At 38.2% G+C, this 20059-nt stretch overlaps 1 protein-coding gene across 1 annotated transcript in view; it reads left to right on the top strand.

Moving 5' to 3' along the window:
• CSMD1 (CUB and Sushi multiple domains 1) overlaps positions 1 to 20059 on the top strand; it is a 2262799-nt gene that overhangs the window by 590341 nt on the left and 1652399 nt on the right. Inside the window, exon 3 of the mRNA XM_045286696.1 lies at positions 17609 to 17721. Within this exon, the coding sequence (XP_045142631.1) occupies positions 17609 to 17721 (113 nt within the window). The remainder of the gene's footprint in view (positions 1 to 17608; positions 17722 to 20059) is intronic.

Raw genomic sequence — 20059 nt, 5'->3', positions numbered from 1 at the left:
TTTGTTTCTCCAAAGTACCTAGACTAATACAGTAGGGAAGAAGCATTTAAGAACTAGAGGAATGTTGTATGCTTCATCATTGCTACTCTGCACCCTGACTGGCTCATCTCCTTCCCATGACCCTTCTGTAAGGGGATGTCATGTTGCCTACAGATGGGCTTTGGGATCCCAATCTGTATTCCCCCTCTTTCACAATGATATGATATTTTGTTCTTTGATGTCTGATACCTGATCCCATCTACATCTCCTGATCACACAGGCTGCTATGCTTCTTCCATGTGGACTTTGTTGCTTCTGAGCTAGATGGCCACTTATTTATGTTCAAGCCTTTAAGATCCTAGATGCTGTATCTTTTTTTTTTTTAATAATCATTTTATTAGGGGCTCATACAACTCATCATGATCCATACAAACATCATTTGTGTTCAGCACATTAGTACATATTTTGACTTCATCATTCTCACACACCTGCTTTCCACTTGAGCCCTTGGTGTCAGCTCCTCATTTCCCCCCTCCTTCCCTGCTGCCCCCTCCCCCCTCTCCCTTGATAATTTATAAATTATTATTATTTTATCATAGCTTACCCCATCTGACATCTCCCTCACCCACTTCTCTGCTGTCCATCCCCCAAGGAGGAGGTTATATGTAGACCTTGTCATATGTCCCCCCTTTCTCCCTCACCTTCCCTCCACCTTCCCGATATCGCCACACTCTCCACTGGTCCTGGGGAGTTCATCTGTCCTGGGTTCACAATATTTCCAGTTCCTATCTGTGCCAATGTACATCCTGAGGTCCAGCTGGGTATGTAAGGTAGAATTGGGATCATGGTAGTGGGTGGAGGAAGCATTTAAGAACTAGAGGAAAATTGCATATTTCATCATTGCTACACTGCACTCTGATTGGCTTCTCTCCTCCCCGCAGCCCTTCTGCAAGGGGATGTCCATTTTCCCCCGGATGGGTCCTGGGTCCCCACTCTGCACTGCCCCTCATTCACAATGTTATGATTTTTTTTTCTTGTCTTGGATGTCTGATACCTGATCCCTTTGCCACCTTGTCATCTCACAGGCTGATGTGCTTCTTCCATCAGATGTGGGCTTTGCTGTTTCTCAGTTAGATGGCCCCTTGTTTATCTTCCAGCATGTGGGACCCCAGATTCTATGTAATTTGACAGCTTGACACCACCAGCTTTCTTCACCACATTTGCTTATGTACCCACTTTGTCTTCAGCATTCATGACAGGGTAGACTGGTGTGCTTCTTCCTTGTGGGTTTTGTTGTTTCTTAGCTAGATGGTTGCCTTTTTGTCTTCAAGCCTTTAAGACCCCAGATGCTGTATCATTTGATAGCCAGGCACTATCTGCTTTCTTCACCACGTTTGCTAATGCACCCCTTTGTCCTCAGCGATCAAGTAGGGACAGGCTGGTGTGCTTCTTCCTTGTGGGTTTTGTTGTCTCTCAGCTAGATGGCTGCTTGTTTATCTTCAGGTATTTAAGGCTTCAGCTGCTATATCTTTTGGTAGCTGGCCACCATCAGCATTCTTCACCACAATTGCTTGTGCACCCATTGTCTTCAGTGACTTCAGGTGTTACATCTTTTGGCAGCCAAGCAACATGCGTTTTCTACACCACATTTTCTTGTGCACCCATTGTCTTCAGTGATCATGCCAGGCAGGTGAGCATCTCAGACTGTCGAATTGTTAGAACAAAGTGTTCTTGTGTTGAAGGAGTAATTGTGCAGGGGCCCACTGTCCATCTGTTTTCTTAATACTCAACCTATAAATATATGCACATAGATCTATTTCCCCCTCGTTACATATAAATATATTTACATCTTTATATGCCTGTATTTACATCTCTATGACTACCCTTTGCCTTCTAGGTCTTTCCTCTATTTCTTTGAGCTTTTCTCTTGTCCCACTACCATGTTCTGCCTTCATTTGGGTTTTAGGCATTCCTCTCGGTTACATTTCCCTTGATCCAGCCAAGCAAGGCCTGCGGCACCCTCCTTGACATTGATTTGGGATCACTTATTGTTCCCTTGATCCTGTGCTTGTTAACACCCTCTTCCTTTCCCCTGCCTCCCCTACCCCCATGTTCCCCTGTCATCTGTTGTACTCTCTTATGGCTTGTTTATTCCACCTATATCTTTTGATAGCCAGGCTCCATCAGCTTTCTTCACCACATTTGATTATGTACACATTTGTCTTCAGTGATCGTGTAGGGAAGGTGAGCATCACGGAATGCCAGTGAAATAGAACAGGGATCTTGCATTGAGGGAGTACTTGAGTGGAGGACCAATGTCCAGCTGCTACCTTAATACTAAACCTATAAATATATGCACATAGATCTATTTCCCCATCATCATATCTAAATATATTTACATATGCACATGCCTGTATTTAGACCTCTATAAATGCCCTTTGCCTCCTAGTTCTTTACTGTATTTCCTTTTACTTTTCTCTTGTCCCACTATCATGCTCAGCCTTCATTTGAGTTTCAGTAATTCCTCTCGGTTACATTGCCTTGATCAAACCTTACCAGGCCTCGTACCGATGGTTCCGGGGGTACATGGGAGAGGGGGAGGTGAGAGAAAAGAGGTAGTGTTGATCAACCCAGGGACAAGGGAATAACAGCCAACATTTTAAGGTCATTTGCCTTCCATTCTTTCTCAATGCATTTCTGCTTCAACCTTTTATTATTCTTACTATTAATTCTCATAATGGTATCAGTTTCACAGTTTGATTAGTTGTATACCGCACTGTGTTAATGAAGCCTTAATTATTGGTTGGTCCTCACTCAATTACTATGATTATTTCTTGGGCCAGTATCACATCCTTTATGGCCTCAGTTGGACATTTCCTTTCAGTTTCCAGGAGTGAACTACCATGATATGTTATCTGAACAGTGAATCCCTAGACTGGAGCCTTGGCTCGGCACTCATGACTGGGTAATCTGAGCTTCAGCTGTTGACGGTCTCTGAAACGTATGCTCCTCACATAAAAATAAGATACTTTTGTTTCTAACTCATACATTGACTTTAAGACCTAGAAGACAACATACGAAGTGCTACTATTGAGTCAATGCCAGCTCACAGTGACTCTGCGTACGGTTTCTGAGAGGTTGTACACTTTTATAGCAGCAACCTGCCTCATCTTTCTCCTGATAGTGGGTTGAACTGCTGAATTTGCGATTAGCAGCTCAACGCCTAGCCCACAGTGCCACTGGGGCACATCTTACATGGGGATATCATATATGCAAACTCAGAATCCTGATTAGAAAGTCAGTGAAAACTACAGAGCACTGGCAAATACTGGTGTTAATGTGTGTGTGCATGTGTGAGAGTGTGTTTATGTGTGAACGTGTTTTTGTTTTTTCTTTAGAAGACATCAATTCAACTTCATGAGAAAGCTTTACTGCTGTGTAAGGGAAACTGATTTCATAGTCAGATAATATAATCCTGGGTGCTGTTATTTAATCTCTCCCAGTCTCAGTACCCTGGTGGCGTGTTGGTTAGGACTTGGGCTGCTAACCGTATGATTAGCTGTTTGGAACCCACCAGGAGAAATAGAGGCTTTCTACCCCCTTCATGAGGTGCAGCCTGAGAAATCCAGAGACATCTCTACCAGGTCACATCGGGTCACTGTTTGTTGACATGGACCCAATAGCTTGGTTTGGTTTTTTTTTCTCTGTGTTCTCATCTGAAATATGAGAGTTATTATATAACTGTGATTCCTTGAACATTTACAAATCTCTGATAAAACTTTAAGTCAAGTGGGTATTTTTTGTTTTTCAAGCTGTTCAGAAACTTTTGTATTGATTTGTGTGTGACCCATACATGTCTTAGCAAGAATTTCTTTCATAAAAAAATTATTTTCCATTATACAGTGCATTTGAATTCTACTAGTCTTTGTCCATTCTAGTTTGCAAATGTTGCCAGACCACTTTCACTGTTTAAGTACAAAGAAGTTCATAAGTGTAGGTTAAATACATATAACTATATAAGCGTAGGTTACTTTATGGCCTTAAAAAATCCCTACTTATATGAAATGATTCCCTTTTACATAATAGTTGCCCAACATTAAAATATATAAAATACATTTAAGTTCTACTAACTTCACCAAGAAACTAGCAGAGCTAATTTTCTCCTTCCCTTTCCTTGTAGAAGTACCTTGTTACTTCAGTAGACACATGCTTCATTTCTAATTGTGCCATGCTTGCCATCAAAAATTGGTTTCAGAAATTATCAGGGCAAGAAATTCTTCATTCCTGTTGTTAGGGTTTATGGATGTCTTCAATTCTCTCCTCTTAGCTTCTCACCTCTTTTCAATAACCTCAAACCAAACGCGTGGCCATCATGCCAATTCTCATCCATAAGAGCCCTATAGCACAATGTCGAACCACCCTTAGGAGTTTCTGAAACTAATTCTTTACAGGAGTAGGGAGCCTCCTCTTGCTCCTGTGGAATGACTGCCTGGTGGTCTCAAAGAGCTTGCTTTGCTCTTTGAGCAGGCCAACATTTTTTTTTTTGCCACCAGGGAAAATCAGTGTCAGAGCTATAGTGGTAGGACCACCAAAAGCTTCTAGGATGGCGTGATTTGTTAAAGTCAATATGTAATGAAAATTACTGAGCAGCAATCATTCCATATTCAGCCAGTTGCTATCTCTCTTACCTCTCTATCTTTCTCTCATTTTCTACTTCTTTCTTTCATTTGTAATATGTGGCACGCTTCTCAATCTTTGGGTCTGTGCAGTGAATTTCCTCAGACTACTGGTTTCTATTTGATATTGGAACTTAGGTTTTAAATTTTGAATTAAAAAATCATTTAATTTTAAATAAAATTCATCTAATTATGTCAGCTTCGGGCAGCTTATTGAAATAAATTGCATAGAAGTTTGCCATTCTAAGCTTTCCAAATTAGCACCTTGACATTAGTAAAACTATATCAAAGCAAAGTTAGGATTAGAGTTAGATTCTCCTTCTTGCTGCCTTCACTTGTCAATGAGGAAAATATTTAAGGCACCACCTTGTGGTTCACACTCACACAGTATATTATATTAGTAGTAAATGAACTAAATCTCACATGAAGAAATAAAGTGTAAACCCTGTAGGGCATTCCAAAGTAGCATAAAACGTATTGCTATAGTAACAATGGGGCTAGCTAACAATCTTTACAGGGATAAGTGGTAAGTCCGGGCAAAAGTAACCCTCAAAATGGAAACTTGATTTGGGAATCAACTAATGGATTGTTATGCTAGTAGGACAATGTATAGATTCTTATCACTGAGATTGGGATGGAGTTGATAAGATACGGGCTGAAGACATGAGGCAGATCATATTGGAATGAAACCCTTACTTACAATCATATTTATGAGTAGAAAACACTGCTAGTATTTAATGAAAAGCATGTTTTTCACTGAGAAGAGTATGCAGTGCTTTTGCCATAATACAATCACACCAAGAGAATGTTATTTTATGCTTGGGGGCAAAATCTGTTGAGATTTATGTTTCCAATAGATTTTATAGACATTGTAATTATGAAATAACATTCTTAAAAATAACTTGGTTCATTATAGAAAAAAGAGGATCAGTGGGATTAATTCTTGGCAAATTTGTTCATAATTCAGTTCAGGGAATCCACACACCACCCCCCTTCTCCAAGAATCATTTCTATTAGAGGGCAGTGGTTAGCAGAGAATGAAATCTCTTGGGAGAGAATTTTTATTTAGTGCAAATGAAGATATTTCAAGTATAACTAAATCAACATAATCATATGAAACTCTTCTCAGACTTCTGGAAAGAAATAGACAGTAGTAGCCATGATAGGAGCAATGATGCATTTGAAATCACTGATAGATTTTTTAAAGATGTAAGCCTCTTAAGCAGGAAAGCTTTAAGTTAAAGCTAAACGCAGTAGTTTGACTGCCATTATTTTTGTTAAAGCACACAAACTGAAAAAAAGACATTAGAAAAGATCTCCTCCAAGTCAGTACACAGACTGTTAGAAATTCTATGCATACTTTTTGGCGAAAAGCCGTACCCTGCAAAGCAACGAGTTCATATCATCATCAGACCAGAGGGGCTCAAAGGAACTGCGTGAGATACACGTGTTTTGTGAGAAAACTCCAATCAGATCAGTCGGGTGTTTTGTGATGTATTATATTTGATGTTTTAAAATTTCAGATGCATTCATGTCTTCATTTCCCTGCCCCCCCCCCAGTATTATCCTGAAAAATCTTGCCAAAACAATACAAGAAAAATATGACCAAGAACTTAACATTAGTGCCTGCCCCTTTAAAAGGCATTCTTCAGTGTGAAGGCATTCAGGTCCCTTCTCTGGTGTTTGTCATCTTCCCTATCCCAGACAATGCCTTTGGATATGGCCACTTGAAATTTCATGACATTGAAATGATAATCCAAAGCATTCTTTAAAGAGAGATATCATTTTAAATGGAAAATATCTATTGGTCTCTCACATAAAAACTTCGGATGTGAAAGTTAAGTTACATTTTATATTATCTGATTACATTTTCTCCAATATTTTTATTGTTATTTTAACGAACTCTCCCAAATATGTGCACTTCAATCTTCATAGATGTAAAAAAAGAGTACTGAAATTTCTAGAGTGTGTGTGCTGTTGAAATCAAATTCAACATATATATGTGTGTTAGTTAACAAAACAAGAAATATTGGGTCTTGGTTATTGGAAAAAACATACATAAATACATTCATACATACGTACCGTAGCAACTAATAATTATAAAGGCTTCAAACCACTAATTTGGAAGGGAGTTGAACTAAACTTTAAATATGGTCTCTAATAACCTATGTACAATTGGGGGCAGGTTATTTTAACTCTCTTATAATATCTTGCTTCTTCATACTTGAGATATATTTATACATAATAAATTTATGTGACTATAATAAAGAAATTTAAGAAAATGTATTTATATATCCAAGAAATATTAGAAAATTTTACATTATACAAAGCACAGAATAGCTTGTAGAATAAAATTTGTCACATTGCAGAAAAAATATGTGAGTAGTGATTAGAAGTCTAAGTGTTGCTGTTAGTTGCTGTCAAGTTGGGTTGACCCTTGGCAGCCTCATGTGTGCAGATGGAATTAGTCCGTAGCATTTTCATGGTGGGGATCTGGCAGACGCAGACTTCCAGGGCTGTCTTCCCAGCCCCTTTGAGTTGACTGAAACCACCAGCTCTTTCACTTGGAGTCAAGCAGTTAACTAATGTACGAGGGTTTACATACAATACATTCTATTTCTACCAGCTAATTTTCTGATTTTCAATATTTGGATCTGCCACCCAATTATTAATTTTGGTCTTTCTGCCACATCTATATTTGACAATATGAGTATTGTTTCTAATACAAAATGATAATTTCTTTCATTTGCATGCAGTCATTCCCCTTTAATCTAATTATATAATGGCTTGGTGATTTTGGAAACATAAATTATATGTTTTTTCATTGCGGATAGTCCTCTTGAAATGTTATTTTTCTGGGTTTTTTGGAGGGTATGTGAAACGCAGGATTGATGAACCTGTAGACACATCAAGTACAATAAGGGCTCCTGGGGGTACAGTGAGTGAGGGTGTGGGGTAAGAGGCGATGATATCAAGGAGTTCAAGAAGAAAGAGAATCATTGGAAGCTGTGGTAGCAAGTGTACAATGCTGCTGGATATGATTGAAGTATGGAATGACATGATATCTGTATTATCTCCCAGGAAAAGGTTTGGAAAAGAATATGCACACCCTACAATGAGAGTTTTTTAAACATTTTATTTCCTTAATCCTTTTATTACAGGATCATACAACTCTTATCACAATCCATACATGCATCAATTGTGTAAAGCACATTTGTACATTCATTGGCCTCATCATTCTCAAAATATTTGCTCTCCACCTAAGGCCCTGGCATCAGCTCCTCATTTTCCCTTCCCTCCCCGCTCCCCCCTCCCTCATGAACCCTTGATAATTTAGAAATTATTATTTTGTCATATCTAGCCCTGTTCGATGTCTTCCTTCACCTACTTTTCTGTTGTCAGTCCCCCAGGTAAGAGGCCACATGTGGATCCTTGTAATTGGTTCCCCCTATCTAGCCCACCCTCCCTCTACCCTCCCAGTATCACCACTCACACCACTGGTCCTGAAGGGATCATCTGTCCTGGATTCCCTGTGTTTCCAGTTCCTATCTGTACTAATGTACATCCTCTGCTAGCCATATTTGTAAGGTAGAATTGGGATCATGTTAGTGAGGGAGGAGAAAGCATTTAAGAACTAGAGGAAAGTTGTATGTTTCATCATTGCTACATCGCACCCTGACTGGCTCATCTCCTCCCTGAGACCCCTCTGTAAAGGGATGTCCAGTGGCCTAACAAATGGGCTTTGGGTCTCCCCTCCGCATTCCCCTCCTCATTCACTGTGATATGATTTTTTGTTCTGATGATGCCTGAAACCTGATCCCTTCGACACCTTGTGATCACACAGGCTGATGTGTTTCTTCCATGTGGGCTTTGTTGCTTCTGAGCTAAATGGCCGCTTATTTACCTACAAGCTTTTAAGACTCCAGACGCTATATCTTTTGATAGCTGGGCACCATCAGCTTTCATTGCCACATTTGCTTATGAACCCATTTGTCTTCAGTGATTGTATGAGGGAGGTGAGCACACAATGATATGATTTTTTTGTCCTTGGATGCCTGATAACTAACTGATCCTTTATTGTGCTTCTTCCATGTGGGTTTTGTTGCTTCTGAGCTAGATGGCCACTCATTTACCTGCAAGCTTTTAAGACCCCAGATGCTATATCTTTTGATAGCCAGGCGACATCAGCTTTCTTCACCACATTTTCTTATTCACCCACTTTGTCTTCAGTGGTTGTATTGGGAAGGTGAACATCATAGAATGCCAATTTAATAGAAGAAAGTATTCTTGCATTGAGGGAGTACTTGAGTGGAGGCTAAATGTCCTTCTGCTACCTTAATACTAAACCTATAAATATATGCACATAGATCTATTTCTCCATCCTCATATATAGATATGTTTGCATATGTACATGCCTTTATATAGACCTCTATAAATGCCCTTTGCCTCCTACCTCTTTCCTCTATTTCCTTTGACTTTCCTCTTGTCCAACTATCATACTCAATCTTCATTTGGGTTTCAGTAATTCCTCTTGGTTATATTCCCCTTGATCATGCCCTACCAGGCCTCCCACACCTTCCTCACCACCAATTTTGGATCACTTATTCCCTTGTGCCTGAGTTTGTTACCACCACTAGCTTTACCCCCACCTCCCCCTCTCCCGTGTCCCCCTGGAACTGTCGGTCCCGTTGTTTTCTCCTCCATATTGTTATGCAGTCTATCTTATTTAGACAGACCTGTGGAGATAGCAACATGCACAAAAACAAGATAGAGCAAAACCAAGCAACAATATACAATGAAACAACAAACCAATGACAAAAAAAAAACACCACCCAAAAAACACAACAAGAAAGAAAAGTTTGTAGTTAGTTCAAGGACTGTTTGTTGGCCTTTGGGAGTGTTTTCCAGTCCAGTCTGTTGGGTCACCACGCCCTGGCCCCAAATCCACCCTCAGCATTCCCTGGGGACCTCGCCACTCTGTTCCCTTGATGTTCTGTTGCACCCTCTTAGTGTTTTGCCTCGATGTGGCGGGATCAGATTGGGTGCAATTCCCACACTGTGTCTCCGGTGTTGTGCCCTGTAGGGCTACGGGTCAGTGAGGGGCATCATGTCTCATAGTGGGGATGGCCATGTGGTCCTCTCTGTGGACTGGCTGCTCTAATTGGGCACATCGTCCTCATGACCTGGTGGGCCAGGTGTGCTCCACTCTCTCCTCCTCCCCCTTCATCTGCTCCCATGTGCTCTGATCAGATATGTCCCTCTCCCAGAGCTGCAGATTCAGTGCAGTCCTTTGACATAAATTCTTCTGGGGCAAGGGGCAGGTGTCGATGTAGTTAGTAGTTGAGATTGTGGCCGGCCCCTCAAACCTCTCCACTGGTTCCCTACTCCACGCCGGTATGTTGCACTCACATCTTGGAGCATTGTGTTGAAGTTTGGTCACTCTTTCCCTGTGGAGATATAAGCAATACCCACCCCTTGGGTGGGTTAGTGCCCTGTGTCCCCGCTACCCATTTCTTTATTATTATTATTTTTTTTCCTTTCCCAACCTCCTTTTTAGTTGGCTACCATATGTATCCCTGGATCTGGTCTGGTCCCTGCCATACTACCTGGTCCTCACCCCAGGAATGTTTGTGTACAGTAACTTCAGACTTTGTTGTTTGCTGTCAAGTCAATTCTGACTGACAATGACCATATAATAGTTGAACTGCCACTTTGGGTTTCAAAGATTATAATCACTATAGGAACACCTAGCTGGGTTCTAACTGACTACTTCTCTGTTAACATCTCAGCCCTTAACTACTTTGCCACCCATTCTCTTTCTTATGTTTACTGCATTTTCCCCTCCTAAAACACTGTACAGGAACTCAAGGGGATGCTGAGGAATCTCACGATAGCTTTTGCTTGTTGAAATTCCAGAAGGTTATCACAAACTTGATAGGTTTGTGATAGAGATTGTGGTATAGATAAGTTACCATGCTATCTCTATATGACTCAAGTTAATAAATCAATGGTAAAAGAAAAATAGCTGGTGCAAAATATATATATGTAGATTGTCCATAGTTTGTTTAAATATATTTTTAAGGCTTTGTACCTTTTATATTATAATAATGTAGAAAATATGTCAATAATTAATGTAATTTGTTGTGAAACTTCAGAATTTATTTTGAATGATGAAATATTTGTTCTGATTTTCTACTATTATACTTCATACTAAATATGTGACATTCATGCACACTCAGAAAAACATCTATGGGGATAATAAATATTTAAGTAATTAGAACATTAAAATGGATACAAATTTTAAAAATCAACCCTTATATTTTATAATGTGACATAATATTTAGTGGAGCCAGTTATTGACCATAGTAAGACAGTAAGGCATCTAAACTTCTCAGCAAGCAATTAGACAGGATGAACTGCCTTTGGAGTTCTCTTTCTTCTATCTCTTGGAAGCATTAAAGCAAGGCCTAGATATTGACTAGCTGGAATGCTTTATAAGAAAAATAATTAAGTAGTGGAATATTAAATAAATTATTCTCTGAGATAACTACTCTTCAGTTCTGATTCTAATTTCATTTCCAATGCAAGACTAGCCATTTAAAAATTATGTTAAGAAGATATGCATACTGGCAGCCTTTTTTAAAATGTGGTGTTATGAAATTTTGAGTTTCACTTTGAGTTTGGCAACATTTTCCTCCTCACAGAATTTTTTTCCAAGCAATTATATTCAATGGGGAAAAATTAACTTAGTGGTTTTTTGTTTGTTTTGTTTTTTCATTTTTGAAATTTGCTTAACATATACATTTGAGCACCCAATATACATTTGACATTTTAACTAAACCATTTTAAATATATTTGGCATTTTAAAATCATAAACGCCAGAGATCATGAGGTTTATACAATGTGTAATTTGAGTGTATTCTGTTCAGTGTGGTTTTGACTTTCTCATTAAGTCATGGGAATGAGACACATCCACGGCGATGTGCTTTTTCTGCTTAGCGTTTCACCAATATTTGTTTTATTCTTCAACATTACCACTCTTTACCTCCAACATTGTCACTTTGCTCTCCACGATGTATCTTCGAAGATGGTGCAGTAAGCAATATTGTGGATTTATTTCAGTGTAATTCATCCTAGTAATTTCTTGAGAGACAGGAGCAGAATAAACTTGTTCAATTCTGAAACTCATGTTTCTATGACATGAACAAATACCTAGAGTGTAGAAGAGATGCCACAATCGCTTCTACTCTGCCCAACAATTATTCCTCCTTGACAGGCATGCTCTATTATTGATCCAGATCACTGGATGTGAGAGGGGAATTGCTTTCTCCCAGTGAAAAAAATGTAGCAATGACTTTTTATAGGACAAGAGGGGCACAACTAGGAACAACAACAACAACAACAAAAAGATAGAGAGAGGCATCTTAAGACTGACACTACCCTATTTTTTTAATTGTGAATGAAATTGCTTTCTTGTCACTAGTTTCACAAGCCATTCCTTTCTTCACCTTTCTTAACCAATCATTTCTTCCTACACGTCATACAGCTAGGACTTTAGAGCAGATTCTAATATAATTCATTGAATGAGGATAAGCAATTGCTGTCTTCAGGGTTAATAGTCCTATGTTTGTACGGATAGACTTTGCTTCTCTGTAAAACGGACTCTACCTCCATTTATTGGGCCAAATGCATTACAGGTTTACCAGCTAGTTGGTATGTTTAGGCCAAATTATAAACAGTTAATAAACTGGGAACCAAAAGACATACATTTGACTGAATGCTCATAACACTCATTTGATAGTGGCTTTAATATAAGCTATCTCCTTAATTTTCTTTTTTTTTAATCAATCTATTGGGGCTCATACAATTCATCACAATACATAGATCAATTGTGTAGAGCACATCTATACATTTGTTGCCCTCATCATTCCCAAAATTCGCTTGCCTCTTGGGTTCCCAGAATCAGCTCATTTTCCTACACCGCCCCCCTCCCTTCCTCTGCCCCCCTCCCCCATGCACCCTTGATAAGTTATAAATTATTATGATGTCTTATATTACACTGCCCGGCGTCTCCCTTCACCTACCCCTCTGTTGCCCATCCCCCAGAGAGGAGGAGGTTATATGTAGCTCTCTGTGATCAATTCCCCCTTCCTACACCCCCCTTCCCTCCTGGTATCGCCACTGTCACCCCTGGTCCTGAGTGGTTCATCTGTCCAAGATTCCTTGTGTTTCCAATTCCCATCTGTGGCGCTGTGCATCATCTGGTCTAGCCAGATCTGCAAGGCAGAATTGGGGTCCTGGTAGTTGGAGGGAGGAAGCGTTTAAGAACTAGAGGAAGGTTGTGGGTTTCATTAAAGTTATACTGAACCCTAAGTGACTCATCTCCCCCCTCCCCCTCTGCAAGGTATGTCCAGTTGTCTAGAGATGGGCATTGGATCCCCATCACGCGCCACCCTCATTGACGAGGATATGATTTTTCTCCCCGCCTTTGGTGTTTGACTGTGTGATCATGAAGGGCCAAAGGGACCAGGCTTCAAACTCCTTAATTTTCTTAAATACCAATTTTCTGAGGCATAGCATATGATGAAGTAGATAAAGTTTTCATATAATGTAGGTAATAGCATATTTGCCTACATAGGAGTAGGGAATGCTCTTTTTTTAAAAATTCTTTTTACTTTGATAGGCATATTACCTCTCCATTGCCTTCAGATTGATTCAGACTCATTGTGACCAATATTGGCTTGCAAGGTCTTGTCCTGTAGTGTGACTGGTGGGTCTGAACTATCAAATTTGAAGTTAGTGGTTCAACATCTAATTCATAATAACATCAACTCTTATTGCTTTATTACAAATAGAAATATAAAACGTCCACAAGATAAGAATTAAAAATGATACAAATGTGTGGAATCTGGAATGAGGCGATTGCAAAAACGAGCATGATGTTCAGGATGGGCCAAGGTTTTAACCTACATTGTTGGCCAACCCTGAGAGAGAAACTCTCAGATCAGCTCTATGATTAACTCGTGCTCAGGTCTTTCTCATGAAAATCCACTGCAATTAAATTCAAAGGCCAACATGCAAAGGCAATTTAGCATTGGACTAAAAAGTGTTCACAGTAGCCTAGGTAAGAGGCCAAAGAGTGGACTTCATTGGCTAGTCATTGGGATCAGGTATCAGGCATCAAAGAAAAAAAATCTAATCATTGTGAATGAGTGGGAGTGCGGAGTGGGGACCCAAAGCCCATCTGTAGGCAACTGGACCCTTACAGAAGGGTCATGGGGAGGAGACAAGCCAGGCAGCGTGCAGTGTAACAACGATGAAACATACAACTTTCCTCTAGTTCCTAAATGATTCCTCCCCACCCACTATCCTGATCCCAATTCTACTTTACAAATCTGGCTAGACCAGAGAATGTGCATTGGTACAGATAGGAACTGGAAACACAGGGAATCCAGGACAGATGATCCCTTCAGGACCAGCGGTATGAGTGGTGATACTGGGAAGGTGGAGGGAGGGTGGGCTAGATAGGGGAAACCAATTCCAAGGATATGCATATAAGCTCCTTCCTGGGGGACAGACAATAGTAAAGTAGGTGAAGGGAGACGTCGGACAGTGTAAGATATGACCAAATAATAATTTCTAAATTATCAAGAGATTATGAGGGAGGGGGGACCGGGATAGGAGGGGAATAAAATGAGGAGCTGATGCCAAGGGCTTAAGTGGAGAGCAAATGTTTTGAGAATGATGAGGGCAATGAGTCTACAAATGTGCTTTACACAATTGACGTATGTATGGATTGTGATAAAAGTTGTATGAGCCCCCAATAAAACGATTAAAAAGAATTCCTTTCTCTACCCTAGTGTGATTGAATAATGGCTAAAAACACTTTAATTATAAATTGAACATTTGAATAACTGTATCTTTTTCTCCTTTGTCAGTTATTTTTAATTATTGAGTAATACTAGGTTTATGGCTAGCTTTACCATTCCCCCCTGGAAAGACATTTGGTTTTTCTCTTTGTTTATTATTTTGAATGAACCTGTGACAAGCATTGGTGTTCAGACTTGCTAGATCCTTGTCAATTTTATCGTTTTGTTCATTTATTTTCTCTACCATTTTCTGTTTTCAGTACATTTAGTTCTTCTATTTATTATTTTTTTCTTTAACTTGCTTCTGGGATATTTTGCTGTTCTTTGTGTTTGCTCTGATGTCTCTAAGTTCTTGTAGTGAGAACTTGGATTCTTAATGTCAGACTTTTCTCCCTTTCTTATATGCATTTAGTGCTACGCATTTCCCTCTCAAAACCGTTTTATCTGAGCTTGATTTCAATCATTTTACCATTCTTATGATTTGATTTGGGATCTAGGATATGGTAAACCTCGGTTAGTCAAGCACTTAAAAGGTTGATTCTGCTGTTCTTGGGTGGTATGTTTATAAATGTTAATTAGTTCCTTTAATTTCAAACTGTTTTTGAGTTCTACAAGCTTGATGATTATTTGTCACTGATGATTCTAAACTCAGCCTCAGTAAGTTTTTTCTGGCAGCAGCATCTGTTTCAGTGAATTGCTTTCTATGCTGCATTTGATAACATGTAAATCATGCAGAAAAGTGACTACTAGTATGAATGATAGCAAAATCTGAATTTCTCTTTCCATCTATCAGTCATTTTCACTATCCTGTCAGTGGAATATTTGAGGGTAGTTTACACAGAACTCAAAGGAAAAAACATAAAAGCATGGAAATGAAAATCTTTAGACAGTTAGCTAATAAGGAATAGACATTATGTATTGTCTATGAAGACCAATATAATTTGATAGTGAAGAGAATCCACATAAAATTATATATGTAATCACATAGAAAATGGTGATCATAGCAGATACAAAGGTAAGATTGTGGGAACCAGGCATCAGGAGCTCTAATATTTGATTTGTGTTGGAAGGTAAACTGATTACTACAATGTGACTATATCTGGGATCACAGTTTGGGTAGCACTATAATGGTAAAAGCATAGGAAAGACTGAGAATTAATAAATAATTTCAGACTGTATATACCCAGCATATTATTTTCTTCAACAATACTAGCCGAAGCATGCAGTCTATTTCATGGATGAAATATGATATTTACTTGTCTTTATATTTGAATAATGTAAATGTTTTAAAATAATTTGAATAAAATTATAATTGACAATACAAATCCAAACCAAACAGTAGGAAATTTTAAAAAATAAAACAAAAATTTATAAAGCTTATACCAATTGATATTACATATTTAAACTGAAAAACAAAATCACATATAAGAAGTTGAACAATGTGGGAGGCCATTCTATTATGAACTATGACTTTCAATTTTTAGTTCATTGACCATGATTTTCTTTATTAATATATTATTTTGTATTTAAGAATTGCACATTATGTGGGTTAGGTTTAAGTCATTGATTTTGCAACCTGTAGAAGCTATAATGAGATATTAATATGGCTGAATTTCTGACAATCCAAAATTTCCTTTATAAGGTGTTGACATTCACATTAATTTCTTTCAAACCCACATTTGTCATCAGAGTGCAGTAAACAATATATCTGCAGACATACCTATTTACTTAATATTTGTTAAAATACAAATAGGTAAACATGTGTTTGAGCGTTTGAAACGTGATTTGATTTTAAACTGGTCTGTGAGTGTTATTAGAGTCCCTGGGTGGCAAAATTGGTAAGTGCTCATCTAGTAGTAGTCTAAAGTTTGGTGGTTCAAATATACCCAGATAGCACGCTGACACTCTGCTTCTGAAAGGTAACAGCCTTGGACCTTAAGGAATGGGTCCTTAAGGAAGGTAGTTCTACTCTCGTCACATGAAATGGCCAGGAGGCATAGTCGACTAGGAGGCAATTGAAAACTAAACCAAAACAAACAAGCAAACAAAAAACCCCACTGCAAATTAGTGCACTGTTTCACGTATTCTGGGTCTGTCTTTAGAAACATATCTAAACATTTCCAAACATGAATGCTGCTGTTATGAAGTGACAGTGCGTTGACTCAGCCTCATCATGAAATCCTTTATGACCAAATACAACTGCTTCTTAAGATTGTCTTGGATAGAATCTGTATGGCAGTTGCTTGCCAGGTCTTTATTCTTTGGCACGGCTTGTTAGAAGAGGAAAGCGGAACTGTCTGGACCACCGTCTCTCCCTGTACAAACACACAGATAGATAGCTGTAAAAGGCTTGCTTTGAGTCGGAACGAATAAACAAGATTTATGTTCAAATAAATTCTTTGGACTTCTGTTCAAGATATGATTTGGCTTTTATTTATTATACTGTGACTATATGCAGATGTGGTGCAGTTTTGGGGGCAGGTCTTAACTATTTATTAATCAAGAAGTATGTGAACTCACTGTTGAATCATGTGGGAGGAAAGGAATGAACTGAAAAATACAGAATCATCTGTTTTTACAGAGGATGTAAGGATATTCTTTTTGTTAGTGTCTGTATGCTCTAAGATAATAGTGTATTATATAATTCCTTTCAGAAAGAATACTCTGAAATATTTTTAAAATAAAAAACCTCTGACACTAGAGAATCATTCATTTTAATTACAACATCAAGCCTGCGACTGCTGGTTGTGGAGGTTACAAATTGGGCTGCGACCAGCAAAGCCAGCAATTGGAGCTCAATAGTTGTTCCAACCAGGAAAGCTGAGGCTGTCTCCTCCCAGGAACACTGACCTTCTTGGACCCTCACAGGGACTGTTCTTCTCTGTCCTGTAGCCTCAGCATGAGAGAGCATCAAGTCAGTGGCCTGGGGAACTAAGCATGTATGCAAATCTTACCACTGGTAGATGAACTGCCTGAAACAAAGACGGCAGCCTGAATATTAACAAAGTATTTTATTAAGTAAGTCCTATTAACAAATACATGCTGATAATAAATAATATTCTTGTTCTTTCTTTTTAAATTTAGATTATCAGGATTTCAGCTACCCTCCTCTATAGTAAGCACAGGATCTATCCTCACTCTGTGGTTCACGACAGATTTTGCTGTGAGTGCCCAAGGTTTTAAAGTCCTATATGAAGGTAGGTGATTCACTGCGTTTTGCACACTTACTGCTTCAATGACCTTTCATATGCTATGATAGATTACAGGGTTGGGGCAAAAGTAAGCACTGCGATTTCACACGAGATTTAATGATAGAAATATTTGATTTTATTTTACAATACCTAGATGTTTGGATAATTTTGTTATAATTAACAAGTTTTCCAGGACAAGAAATGTGCTTACCATTTATCTTTGTTAGTAGAACTTTTCAAGATTGGTTGTTTTTGACATGTTGTTGAATGATTCTTTTTAATATTGTAGACTACAAATTAACACTGTGAAAATAGTTCATTCAGAAGTATTTCTATTTATTTACTGGTTTATAGGTTTTGTGTGTAACAATAACAGCATTTCAATAACGCATTGGGATTTTATTTCAGAAAGTTATTTTCCCTTAATTGTTTGGTTGTTAATAGGCCTGGGGATTTGACTTGGTTTTGGCTCTATGTGATGAGAGTTGGTACCTACTTGTCTTTGGAATTTTGCTGTAATTCAAGGACTGCTTTTCGGTAGAAAATAAGAACAAAACCCAGAGTTCAACCTTTCAGAGAGGAAGAACTTCAGCTGATCATTTAATTTATTTTATTTTTAAGAACTTTTACTAACAGTGTTTAAATAGAGATGTGTGGTGTGTTCTTACTGATTTTATCTTGTTTCAAATCAGTGTTTTAAAGTTTGTTTTACATGATAAAAGAGATACCATTTTGTATAAACTACTGAGCCTATTCGTTAAGAAAAGGCTGGAAAAGAGTAGAGACAAATTTCACTTTACTAAATACCCTGTTCACTTCGGAAGTCATTCTCTGCTAAGTCATCTCCCAGTCAGCTGTCATACGGAACACAGTGTCCTTGGGCACAGATCATTCTTTACAAAGTTAAAATCTATATGTGGCCTGTCTAGCTGAACTTAGCTACAATGCAATGACCAGACACTTTAAAGGTAGAATGCTTTTTGCTCAGATATATAAACTAACTAATTTATTCTTTCATTTCAAGTTATGCCCAGCATGATGCTCAGGATTATATGCTATTTGACTCTAAGACCTTGTAGCCTAATACTTCTAAAGTAAAACTGCCTCAATACCCTGAGAGGGTTCATCATCCTTAAGATTATCATTGACTACCAGGAATAATTTAATCTTTGATAAATAAAAGGCTACTGTAAGATGAATGAGTGCTCTTAGCTTTTGATCGTTGAGTTATCTCTCTCTACCAGTTCTTAGATTTATGAACGTTCACAGTTTATTTTTCACTCGACAGCACAAAAGAGAGCCCAAGAAGTACTAGCTACTTGTGAATTGCATTTGGTTTGATCAACATGTATTGCATTTGCCTGGAAGATCATGTCTCAATATTTTGAAGCATCATTCATTTTCTTCCTCCTCCTCCTCCCCCTCCCCCAGTAAACTTTTTATATGAACCCCATGTTTTCCTGGATTCCCTAAGATGAATGTGATGAAGATTGTTAATATGATTGTCACCTGTGTTACTTTGTGATAACTGTGGGCCTTCGTGGCTAGGAATGGCTGTTGAGAAGGTATGAGGAAGAGTTGATGAGATTGTTCTGTTAGGCAATAATTATGAGGCTAGCACAGGTCTGGCAATGTTTTATTTTGTTTTTGTGAGGTGCCCTTGAGCTGGCTTCCATTTATGTCAGCCACGTGCATATGGGTGTGTGTGTGCATGTGTGGGGGCCGCAAAATAGATAGGACATGCCATATCTGACAATACAAGAATGAATCCAATATTTATCTTCTTAGAATCAATTTTTGCTTTGCATTTGAAAATACTCAGCTGTGTTGTGTTATAATATTCTCTAAATTAAGAAGCAGATATTTTAGGAAATTGGCAAAAGTTTTATCTAAGAGATGGTGGTGTTTCTCAGGAAATATGAATAAAATCACATGCATATTTTGCTGTACATATTTATATTTGCAATAATCAAATTGGCAAGGAAAGTTATGTTAGATTCTTGATTAAAGCAAAATTAAATGGTAGTACTCTATCCCAGAAAAATAAATTTAAGTATGTTCACAGATACTGGTAATTGAATATGAAATTCATCATAAATTTAGACAGTAAAATATTTTTATTATTAAACAATATTAATTTTACAGATTTAGCAGTTATGTCAGCTTCTCAATGTACCTTGTTTGGATAAATTTTGTACCTGAAATCTGTAAGAATCTCAAAATATCAAAATAAAGTTCAATGACTAAATACTGGAGATATAGCTAGAAGAAATTCAACAATATTAAGTAGTAAAATGTGCTTGCGACAGGAAACCATGTATCATACAAAATAAACAGCTCATTA

The sequence above is a fragment of the Echinops telfairi genome, unplaced genomic scaffold, assembly GCF_000313985.2.
Source record: "Echinops telfairi isolate 266 unplaced genomic scaffold, ASM31398v2 ScPeMD7_9;HRSCAF=40, whole genome shotgun sequence".
NCBI lineage: Eukaryota > Metazoa > Chordata > Mammalia > Afrosoricida > Tenrecidae > Echinops > Echinops telfairi.
Note: the sequence above shows the minus strand (reverse complement) of the source record. Positions and strands in the feature narration are given on the sequence as shown.